At 59.2% G+C, this 11,397-nt stretch overlaps 1 protein-coding gene across 8 annotated transcripts in view; it reads left to right on the forward strand.

The window, feature by feature from the left end:
- Window positions 1-7,842, forward strand: part of DGKD (diacylglycerol kinase delta) — a 110,750-nt gene extending 102,908 nt beyond the window's left edge. For 7 of the 8 annotated variants that reach the window (XM_086719965.1, XM_086719968.1, XM_086719967.1 and 4 more), the window contains 3 exons: window positions 2,699-2,810; window positions 4,181-4,311; window positions 5,616-7,842. In XM_086719965.1, coding sequence (XP_086576091.1) covers window positions 2,699-2,810; window positions 4,181-4,311; window positions 5,616-5,705 — 333 coding nt within the window. In that variant the 3' untranslated portion in view covers window positions 5,706-7,842. The remainder of the gene's footprint in view (window positions 1-2,698; window positions 2,811-4,180; window positions 4,312-5,615) is intronic. The other variant, XM_086719966.1, reaches the window with a different exon arrangement.
- Window positions 7,843-11,397: the final 3,555 nt, after the last annotated feature.

Raw genomic sequence — 11,397 nt, forward strand, 5'->3', positions numbered from 1 at the left:
AATCAAGGAAAGTTTGAAAAAATGAAGTGATAAAGGTCATGTAAGAATAGATAAAATAAATCAAGTTATACTATCTTCAAAGAAATGCTAATTTAAAAATCTTGATAAAACTGTTGAGTCTTCAGGAAAAATTTAAACTATACAGATTGAAATCTGAAGACATTTTAAAAAGAATAGCCACAGGACAACTTGAAATAAGTATCATCTGCAAAAGAAAAATGTCAAGGAATGTGTGATTTCTATATATAAGGAGGAGTGTCAAAGCTAGGAAACGATGGACATTGTTCCAGTTCTTTTTTTAAATTCTTAAACACGTAAGATTTACCATATCTGGGGGTGCCTGGGTGGCTGAGTCGGTTAAGCGTCTGACTTCAGCTCAGGTCATGATCTCACGGCTCATGAGTTCAAGCCCCACATCGGGCTCTGTGCTGACAGCTCAGAGCCTGGAGCCTGCTTCGGATTCTGTGTCTCCCTCTATCTCAGCCCCTCCTCCACTCACACTCTGTCTCTCTCTCTCTCTCTCTCTCTCCCTCCCTCAAGAATAAATAAACATTAAAAAAAATTAAAAAAAAAAAGATTTTCCATATTTGTTGTTTTTAAGTGTATGGTTTAAGTAGCATTAAGTATGTTCACAATGTTGTGAAGCAAATCTTTGAAACTTTCAAACAGTTCATTTTTTTAAAAGCTTAGCACATCTGATTTCAAAATTCAGTATTATCAGGAGATTCGGAAGAATAATCTCTTTAAGTCAAATAATTGAAAGCAGTTCTTTATAAAAGCTTTCCGGCTGGGACGTGCACAGGGATTGAAAGGCCATCCCCCCCACGCCCGCAGTGGGAAGTGCTTGATTTCCAGGGGATCCTCGGTGGGTAGCTCTACCTGTGGTGTCCCCCCCGCCGAGAGAGGACAGCATGTCTCCCCTGTGGGGAGGAGGGCAGTGGCAACACCACCGGTGACCTCCTCGTGCCTGAGAGTGGGAAGCCGGATGGAATCGGCAGCTCCGTGTGTGGGCGGGAGGGACAGGGGGCAGCGCGGCCGCTCCCCAGAGCCGGCAGGTGGTCAGAGGTCACAGTAGGAGCTGTCTTACAGGACACACAGCTGGTTTGGAGGGCCACAACAGCTGAGTGTCACTTGTGGCTCTCATGACGGTCCTGATTCGGACAAACCAGCCATGAGGATAAACCTTTGCAGTGGTCGGGGAGAGTTGATGTTATTAACCGTAAGTGAATTCTTGCTGGTGTCACGAGTGGCGATGGTGTCGTGGTTAGAGGCTTTAAGAAGAGAGTATTCCCATCTGTATGGGTGGCATGTTGAAGTATTTGTGAGGGGAGCACATTGAGGTCTTAAAAAGGAGCCGAAGTAAGATCACGTGTTGATAATGAGGCTTGTTCTGCTGGTCTCCCCATTTTATGCATGGATGAAAATATTCCTACTAAAAGTTAGAAGTAAATGTAATACTCCTGTATGCGTTAAAAAAAAGAAGAAATTTTGAAGTTAGGAGTAGGATTTTGTTTGGGCCGTGCCGCGGGACAGCCGCCTGTCCCTGCGGTCGCCGGGCCCCACGGAAAGTGTTGGGGAGCGAGGTGGGCGCCAGCCAGTCTCAGGACAGAACAGCCTGGTCACGTGGGAGCTGAAGGTCTCTAATGGAGCTGTTAGAATTGACAGTTGAGAGTTTTGCCAAATGTAAGATGTTTGTGAAAATGGTTCCTGAGTGCTGCAGTCATTGGTTAGAAAATTGTAAGAGGTTTCTTTTGTTAGTTAAGAACCTGAAACATGAAATGCTTCTGATTAAGAGATCCATGAGGGGGCCATCAGGGGCACAAGGAAAACTGGAGGTACGACAGAGCACATTTCCAGACGTGAGGCTGTGGATTATTACCCTGTCTAGGTTTGGTCAGTCTAATGGAAATCCCTTTCAGATCTGGAAGTGCCATAAAGCCGAAAGGCTGACTGTGTGGGTTGATGTGGGGACGTCGGTAGACGGGGCTCTGGGGCAGGAAGAAACAGGCACACCTGAAAAATGAGGAAATTATGCTTTATTTGTGAATACAGGGGTGATACGAGTACACAGGTTATAAATACAGTTAAGTGCATTGTGTGTGCAAACATCCTTCGCTGCAGAGACCCCCTTCCTAGCTGGCGTGAGAACATCCTCCGAGAAGGTCCGCAGACCAGCTGCGAAGGGGCAGTGTTAGCTCCACCCGTGTCCTGGGCGGCTCTGTGGGGAGGCGGCCGCCAAGTGGGGACCCAGTGCCCCTGTCCCTCTGGCCCCCTCCCTCCTCGCTGCTTCGGGGAGTCGGTCCCAAGGAAAGAGCGCCAAGGGCAGGAAAAGCTTTGTTTAGAAAGATACTCCAGTACCGATGGTCCCCGCCTGCCAGTGTAGCACTAGGTCGGCTGGGAGCCTACTGGATGATCTTTGTACAACGTGCTGACATTTAGGTGATATTTATGAAGCATTTTAATCGTATGAGAAACACGTTATAAAATGAAAGCCGAATGTGAAAATAGACACTGTGCAGTCACTGCGCAACCGCTTTTAAAAGGCGTCACAGATCAATAAAGGCCAAGACTAGGAACTGAGGGAAACCGAGTAAATGAAGCAGGGACCGCAGCCCCTTTGCCAAGCTCCCCGCCTGTCTGAGAAGTGGGCCCGACCAGGTCGGGGTCTGACTCTCCGTGTCTCCCGCTTTCCCCACAGAATGTGATGCTGGAGCTTTCCAAACGCGGCCGCGGTGGCAAATTCCGCCTGGTGACGAAGTTTAAGAAAAACAGCAAGAACAGAGAAGCCCGCAGCAGCCTGGGAGCCCCGGGTACCTGCCCTCCCGCTGTCCTCCGGCCGTGTGCGCCTGCTGCGTGCGCCCTCCCGGTCTCCGCTCTGTCCGTGGCCTTGTGGCTCTTCCCCAGGGTCCCCGCCTGCGCCGCGGCGTCCCGTCTGTAGCTAGAGAACTGCGCCTTCTTGAGTCCCGTGCCAGGCGGTCGCTCCTGCCTGGAGCCGCTCCCCGTGCAGATCCCTCTGGCGGCTGGCACCGCGCTGCCCGCCCGCCCTGGATCGGGCTGCAGAGTGGGAGGAGGGCAGCAGAGGTGACGGGACACCCGAGACACGGAGCTCACGCTCGGGTCTTGTGCTGGGCCCACCGGGCCCGCCTCTTGGGAGGGGCTGCCGTTCCCCGGCTGACGAGTCATTGATCCGGGCCCCGGGCTGGAGCCCAGGCCAGCAGCGACTGTGGTTGGCCAAGTCAATAGAACATGGCACTCGAGGACAGTTTTGAGGGAGAGTCAGTAGATTGGGCCTTAAAATCTCTGTCTGGAAGGTCAGCTCCGAGCATGGCTGTTTTCAGTGCCCTCCGGTGCCCGGCAGCCCAGGTTTGGATTTGTAGGTGGTGGTCACTCCCTTTGATTTTTCTTCTTTGAATGTTTGCCCAGCAGTTGGGTTTCTTTTAACGATAGTGGCTCTGTAACAGTGGTCGCTCTGACCGCGTGAAATCTCTGCCTGTTTCCCTTCCTGCTGTGGACCAGAAGCCAAGTGAACCCTCTAGAAAGGAGGGCAAGCTGACTGCAGCTGCACAGTCAGATTGGCGTTTTCCTCTTATTTGGTGGCATCCAGTCTCCCCTGGGACACATGGCAAATGTCCAGAAGGCCGATGGCCAACCTGGCAGGAACAGACAGCAGCTCCTGCTGTGGCTCATGTCCCCTGAATGCGGGTGGCTCCCCTGCTTCTTCCTGCAGAGCTCTGGGTGGTGTGTGTGGCTGAGTGGCGGGTGCCGGCTGCTGGGGCGTCTGGGGAGCCAGGTTCTGGGGCATCTTGGAAGCCGGCTGCTGGGGTGTCTCACGTGCTGGGTGCTGGGACGTCTCAGGAGCCAGGTGCCAGGGCATCTGGGGAGCCGGGTGCCGGGGTGTCTGGGGAGCCGGCTGCTGCGCATCTTGGGTGCCGGCTTTGGGGGCGTGTGGGTGCCTGCTGCCGGGGTGTCTGGGGTGCCGGGTGATGGGGCGTCTCAGGTACCGGGTGCTGGGCGTCTGGGGAGTCCGCTCTTGGGGCATCCAGCCGGCTGCTGGCATTTTGGGCGCTGGCTGCCGGGGCATCTGGGTGCCTGCTACTGGGGTGGCTCGGGTGCCGGCTGCCACCTGCCTCGCACTGGGCTCTGGGCACTCACTGCATTCGTGCTTTTCCATCTCCGACAGTTCACCTCTGGGGGACAGAGGAGGTTGCTGCCTGGCTGGAGCACCTCAGTCTCTGTGAGTATAAGGACATCTTCACGCGGCACGACATCCGGGGCTCCGAGCTCCTGCACCTGGAGCGGAGGGACCTCAAGGTACTTCCACAGCGGCTCCTGGGAACCCGTCCCGGGCTTCCCTGCACTCCCTTCTCTGTCCCTCCCTCTGACCCGGCCATGCTCCGGTGTCGCCGGACTCTCCTCATGCATGGCTCGGGGTGACACATGGAAGTGGCCGAGAGGCCACCTCTGCCCCCTAGCAGTGATGTCTCCAACCCGCCACAGCCAAACAAAGCCAGAGCAGAAGTAACGGAGGGGACCTTGCTTTTCTTTACCTGCTTGGACCAATGAACTATTTTAACGTTAAAAACCCTGTTGCCGGGGGGGGGGGGGGGGGGGGGGGGGGGGGGGGGGGGGGGCGGTGGCGGTGGTTCGGTGCTGGCTGGCTCGGTAGGTGGAGCATGTGACTCTTGATCTCAAGGTCGTGGGTTCGAGCCCCACATCGGGGGCGGGGGCTACTTAAAAGTAAAAAAAACAGCCTGTTGTGGGACACAGCCCTGTGCTAATTGGCCAGCGAAGGGCTGTGTGTGATGACGGCCCCCAGTGCGTGCGTCCCTCTCCCTTTGGAGCCCACACACGGGCACACCTCCGAGCTGCCGCAGAGCACTGCGAGGAAGCGGGTCCCGTGAACTCCTTGGTTTCCCGGTGCGCGTGAGGGTCAGGTTTCTATCACGCTGTAGGCTCCTACGTGTGCAGCGGCATTAGGTCTGAAAAGCGTGCACACGTTAGCCTAAAAATACTTGCTCGCTGCAAAATGCTGTCATCTGAGCTTTCGGTGAGCCATCATCACTGGTCATGGGTGACCGTAACAAATTTAACGGCCAAAATGTCTGAAGTATTGGGAGAATTACCAACACGTGACAGAGACTCGCGCCGTTGGGAAAACGGCCCCGGGGGTACTTGCTGGACGCAGGCCGCCAGGAACCCTGAGGTGCAGGGCACGGCACGGCGGGGGCAGTGAGACGCACACCTGTGGCCGCTGAGCCCCGGGGGGACCAGGTGCCAGGACTGCGGGCGGAGTCCCCTGGGGCCCGCCTGAGCGGGGGAGGGGGGGGCAGGGCCGCGAGGGCGAAAGGCTCCCCGGGACGTCCTCACGGCCGCGCTCTCGAGTCACCTGCCTTCACCTGCTGCCGGGCGGGGTCTGTGTCTGTCTGGCACGAAGGCGCCGGCGACTCTGTGGCTCGCGGGAGGGGTGTGGCGGGCGTCTGCACGGCTGTGTGTGTCGTTTTCACCTCGCGTCACCGTCTTCGTCCTCACCGCGTTTGTGTTCGGAAGGTCGGGCGGGAAGGCCCGCGGGGGCCCGGCTCCCTGCCCGGCGTCAGGGTGCTGTCCTCTCGTTGCAGGACCTCGGCGTGACCAAGGTGGGCCACGTGAAGCGGATCCTGTGTGGCATCAAGGAGCTGAGCCGGAGCGCTCCTGCCACCGAGGCCTAACCGTGGCCCTGTCGGCCTGCGTCCCCCGCTCGCCCCGCGACTGAGGCCGGGGACCCGCTGCCCCTTCTCATGGTGCTACTCCCCCTGCTCCGGACGGGAAGCCTCGCGGACGCCCGTTCCATGACCGTCCCGGGGTCTCGCGCACACCAACACAGCTACCTTCGAAACAACACCTCGTCCGGCCCCGACACCGCGTGGGGCGGACCGCCACCACCTCTCCGCTCCTGCCGACCCGGGACCCGGGCCGGGCCCGGCCTCCGGGCGCCGGGTTGTCCCGTGGAGGCGGCCCGCCTGGGCCACGCGAGCTCATCCCGCGGGTCCCCGCTGCGAGCCCCGTGACCGCGCGCCGCGTGGCCTCCCCCGGGCGTGCGGACCCCGGCCTGGCCGGCAGCCTCCCGCGCCGGCAAGTTCCATGTCCGCGGGCCACCCTGGTTCTCCGCGGCAGCCTTGCAAGGCCCCCGCCTGATGTCCCCCGGGTATCGCGGAGTCTTTGGCCGAGACGCCGCCTCTCCTGCTTTGAAAGCGGCCTGGACGCGCTCCGTCCCGCCTGTGTTCTCGGTGCGCGGAGACGAAGGACGAAGCGCGCTCGCCCTCCTCGAGCCGAGCGGACGGACGGTGACGATCTCGGGCTGACAGATCCCCTCTCTGGTTGCCTTTGGCCTAGTCCGCGTGGCGCCCTCCTCTTGAGCTGCTGGCGTGGGCACGTGGTCCCTCTGTCCCCGAGATGCCGTAGCCTCCCGTCTCCCCTCAGACAGAGGGTGTGTTTGCGTGAGCTCGGTGTTGGCGAGCGCGAGTGCGTCCCGGGCACTGGGGCGATGCCTCGCCCCGCCCTGGGGGACCGTCCCCACCGACCCGTCTCTGGCCCTGTGGGTGGCCGTCTGCCTCGGGCCGCTCTCGCCCACGTCCCCGGCCCTCCCCGTCTCCCCCGTCGCCCCCACAGCCCACCCTGCAGGGCTCTGTAACCTGGCCCAGCTGCGAGCCGGGCCCCCGCGCCCCTACCCTGTAGCTCGCTTCACCCCTCATCCTCGTGAGGGGACGGGGTGGGGGGCTGCAGGTGTCATCCGGTCACCCTTGGGGGAACCTCAAAGGGGGGGAACCTTTGGGGCGCTGAACAGCATCTGCCTGCTGCTCCCTCTGCAAGCCCCTCCCCCTCACTGGGGTGCACGGTGGCCCCTCCACCCCCGCCCTCCGTGAGCCCGGCCGGGCCTCTGCTGCCGGTTTGGGGGCACTCCTGCTGGGGCCCTGGCGGGCACCTGGCCTGCTCCTGTCCCTGAGGGTGTGGTGGCGGCGACAGGGCGGGGTGGGGCTGGGGGGGGGGGGGACACCTGTGCTCCGCAGCGTGCTCAGCTGTTGTGCGTGGCCTTCCCCACCCCGATGCCCCCTGTGCCATCAGACGGCTGCTTTGGACCCGGGAAGGCAGAGAGGGATCATCTGGCCACTGGAAGTCACCGGCTTTCAAGGTAGAGCAGGCTGACAAAGGAGACCGTGGGGTCCTGAGCCCGCGGTACCAGAACGGCGTCTGCTCTGTCACCTCTGGCCGGACCCTGGGCTCTGAGGTCCTCGGGGCGAGCCGGGGACAGGCATGTGCTCGGTGAGGAGGGGAGCGGCGGCCGGTGCTGACGCTGTGGGGCCGTCTCGTACCCTCTGCGCCCTCCCTTGGGAAAGCCCGAGGGCTGGGTGAAGCATGGCGTTTAGAATTAGTATGTCGTCAGTGATTAAAACAACACTGTTTACGTAAAAAACCGTTTTTCTGATTCTAGTAAGTTAGAGGCGAATGGAGTAAACGTGAGTGTTGCATGGAAGCGTGTTGGCGTCCGGCCGGTGCCGCATCTGCTGCAGTGGCCGTGTTGGTTCCCGTGAGGCCGCTCCTCTGCCTGCCCCCCCGACGTCCCTGCCGAGGCTGGGCGCTGTCCCGCGGGGACCCCGGTCCCGTCAGCGTGGAGGGAGGGAGGAAGGGTCCTGGGGAGTCTTGGACAAAAGGTTTTGTGCCCTCGGGCGGGGCTTACCCCTCATATTTATGATCTTAATTTATACGGTGCCCGCCGTGGAAGCAAATGCCTCCTGTATTGCTGTGTACAGACCCAACCTGGGGTTGTAAATAGGTTGTTCTGTGTATAAATAAAACCTGCCATTGTCAGATTTCTTGTCGTCATTCCTCGTCGCCCAGATCTTTCCAAACTGGATTCAGGATTTTGTATCTTAGCTACTCTGGAAGTAAGTTGGCGTGGCTGAAAAGCAAAATGGAAAGCCACTGTGTCTCTTAGGGTGTGGCCACTCGGATCTGTGGAATGAAGAACCCAGCCAGGAGGCGGGGCGCGGGTAGGGCAGAGGTTCAGACTTCATCACAGGCAGCCTGGCCCAGCCTACTGAGGGAGGGTCATTGAAGCAAATAGTCTCATCCTCCTAAATCTTTCATATAAAACTAGACCACAAGCTCTTCTGTTTACTCCCAGCACCTTTATGCCAAGGGAGTGGCCTCTCCAAGGTCAAGATCACTCTGTCCTCTCCCGGTTCCCCGGAGGGCAACGAGGGGGAGGGCTCGAGTATAATCCGATCGCAAGACTTTTGCTGACGCGGTGTGTGCAGAAGGCAGAGCAGTCGTTCTAAACCGGAGCGGCTCCCGGCTCGGAATTCGTCCGCCAAGACCCCCGTGCTCTCCGCGGTCTGGCTGATGCCATCTCTCCCGGTGAGCTGGCGAGCTGCCTAAACAAGTAAGCCTTGGGGTGCAGTGGCTCAAACCAAGTGTATTTCTGGTTCCCAGAACAGTCACGGGGGGTTGTGCTTCAGGCACTCGGGTACCCCGGCCGCGGCCCCCTCCACGTGTCACTTGGGGGTCTGGCCCACGTGGCCACGGTGGCTCCGGTCACCTTCCTGCCAGGGTGGGGGGAGCGCGGACGAGTGCGCCTGAGGCTTCCTGAGCCCACCTGGAAGCGGCAGCCCAGCTGGGGGCCCAGCCACGCCAGGTGTGCGGGGGGAGGGGCCGCGGGCCGCTGTCACCAGCCGACTCAGCTCTGGGTCCGCTCTGCTTGAAGGCCCCTCCGTTAACGCACGTACCTTGCCCTGCTTTCCTCCCTCAGGTGGTTTCCAGGTGTTCGGAAGGAGGGAGGCCCGTGTCCCTGAGGGGAGAGGAAGGGCGCCCTCCAGCCGCAAGCTGACCCTTGGCAACACCCGGTCGGCTGCGTTCCGTTCTGTCGGCCGGTGTGGCCTTTACCCGCTGCCCGGGATGCTGACCTTGTACCGGAGGTTGACATCTGTGACCCGGGGGCTGTCCTTGGCCCCAGGGACTGTTTCTGGTGGTTGGTTTCCAGTGGCTCTGTGTTGGCGGGTGGCCTCGATCCCCTGAACTCCGGCCTCTGGCACAGGCACCGGGGCCACGCTGCTGGCTCCCAGCTCCACGTCTACGCCCCGTGATAGCGGAGGGTGGCGTGGGGGAAATTAAGCTTTGGGCAGGGGGGCTAGAGAGGAAATTGAGGCACATCTAAGCACCTTGCGCCCCCCCTTCTGTGCCCCCCCCCCCTTCTGTGTCTGACAATCCTTTATGGAATGAAGAACTTGGATTCTTGTGGTTTCTTCTGACCCCGACTGAGTTCGTCCTCCCCGCTAAGGGAAGGCGCTGGGGACGCAGCCGGCACGGCGGGTTGGGCATGTGCTTGCAGGACTCGGAGTTTGTTCTAAAGATAATACCTAGGCTGGCAGGACTTTTAACTTGTATTGATCCCGGTTTAAAATTTTAACACTTTGTTCATTATGGATTTTTCTGCATTAATTTTGATTTCTAAAAATGTTATTAAGTACCGCTCTGTCTTGATTACTGAGTTTTTTGGGCACCTTCAAGTTTTGTGCCCGAGGCTTCCACTTGCCCAAGTCCCAACCCTTCTGTCGTGTAATCTAATCTTGAACGTTAGACCTCAGACTCTCTTGGCATTTGTAGAAGCCACTGCTTGATGCTTATAAACATCAGTTTCCTGTCTCCTGCCCTACTAACAGAATCCCCGCGCCATCTGGGTGACGCGTTGTGCCCAAATGCGCCCCTGCAAGTGTGACCACATTCTCCAGCCTCCTCTGCAGTTGACCTTAGTGATGTGACCAAGCTTGGGCGAAAGACATACAAATATTAACTGAAGTTTCCAGAAAGTTTCCTTTAAAACATGGATGCCTGTCTTTTTCCTCCTGCTGCTGGCCTGGAGGGTGGACCTGATGGGTGGAGCTCTAGCAGCCAGCCTGGGCCACGAGGTTGGAAGCCTACTCCTCGCATCTCCGTGGTCTCCACGAAGCTCCTGGACAACCCCCTCCCTGTACCTGCCACACTCCTTGTATGTCAGTGAGAACTGCATGTGTCTTGTCTCTATGTTGAACCTAATTCCTGTAGCGTTCCTCCCATAAAGATTTTGTATTTGGAAGGCCAAAGCGAAAGCATATAGACACGAGTTACACCTATTATACAGGTGTGAGGCCAGAGAAGGGGGACCCCTGGGGATGGGTGAAGTGGTACGAAGAAAGCTTTGGGGCAGACTGGTGCGCACGCAGGGCGGGTGTTTGTGGGGCGTGGAGGCCTCTCTGCAGCCGGGGTCCGAGAGCGTGGCCTGGACGGGGGCCTGCTCACACCAGGGGAGGCCGCTCTGACCCCACCAGCCCGGGCCGCGGTGTTGGATGGTGTGTCCGTATCAGGCAGGAACTGAGGCACAGCCCATTCACGGTTTTCATCCCAAAAAGCGAACCAGGTTTGCAAAACTCATAGAGGAAAAGCAGCTGGCTGGGAGTCAGAGGCTCTGTCGCTCACGCTGTTGATGGAAGCGGATCGACCACGAGCCTTCCGAGCACTCTCAGAAATCGTGTCGCCAAGTCCCTCGCTGGCCAGCAAAAGCCTGCGGTCGCTCGGCCCCAAGGTCATCAGTGCCAGGCCTCCAGGACGTGCACACTCAGGAAGGAGTGCCCAAGTGGCGTCACCCCAAAGGAGAGCCCTTCCAACGTCCAGGTCAGGTGTGCCCATGGGGACAGCTGACCCCGAGGTCGGAGCGCGGCAGGGCGAGCGAGGCTTTGCCTCCTCGGCAGGACGGGGAGCTCACGGGTCGCTGTCTAGCTGCGCGGGTCCTGCCCGATGCATTCGTGGCCTCTGAAGAGAGCCTCAGTTGTGGTCCTCCTCACCCCCCCGTGTAGACTACTTTCCACCCCAATTTCCAGGGCTCTCTTAGGCACCAGCTGCCGAACCGTGAGAAGTCTGGAGGCCTCGGACGTGGGACGGGAGCAGGGACCGCATGTAACCGAGCCGCCTCCCTTCGGGATGGGGTCGGGGGACGCGAGTGTGGTTTGGGCGTAGGTGGAGGAATCACGGTTTTTAGGTGGGGCGCCGTCAGCCCTGAACCATCCAGCGGTTCCCCTCTGTGGGCCTGATCTCGGCTCTGTTTGAGGGCTCCTGGCGTTGCCCGAACCAGCCTGGCCTGGGTTCAGTCACCCGGAAGTGAAGGGTCCCGGCCACTACGCCACGCAGCCAGTGACACGGGCCGCTGTGGTGAGTGGGGGGGGCACAGGAGGAAATGGAGTCAGAAATAGCTCTTCCTTCCGGGTACACTTTGCCTTGGGAGGTGAGCGAATTTCCAGGATGTAAACACACCCGCGGTGAATTTATTTTGCTGACCCGTGCCCTGGATGGGCATGTCACAGAGCACAGAATGTGAGGGGCTGTCGGTGGCCT

This window comes from Puma concolor, chromosome C1 (genome assembly GCF_028749965.1).
Source record: "Puma concolor isolate L17-30 chromosome C1, mPumCon1.1.hap2, whole genome shotgun sequence".
Lineage (NCBI taxonomy): Eukaryota > Metazoa > Chordata > Mammalia > Carnivora > Felidae > Puma > Puma concolor.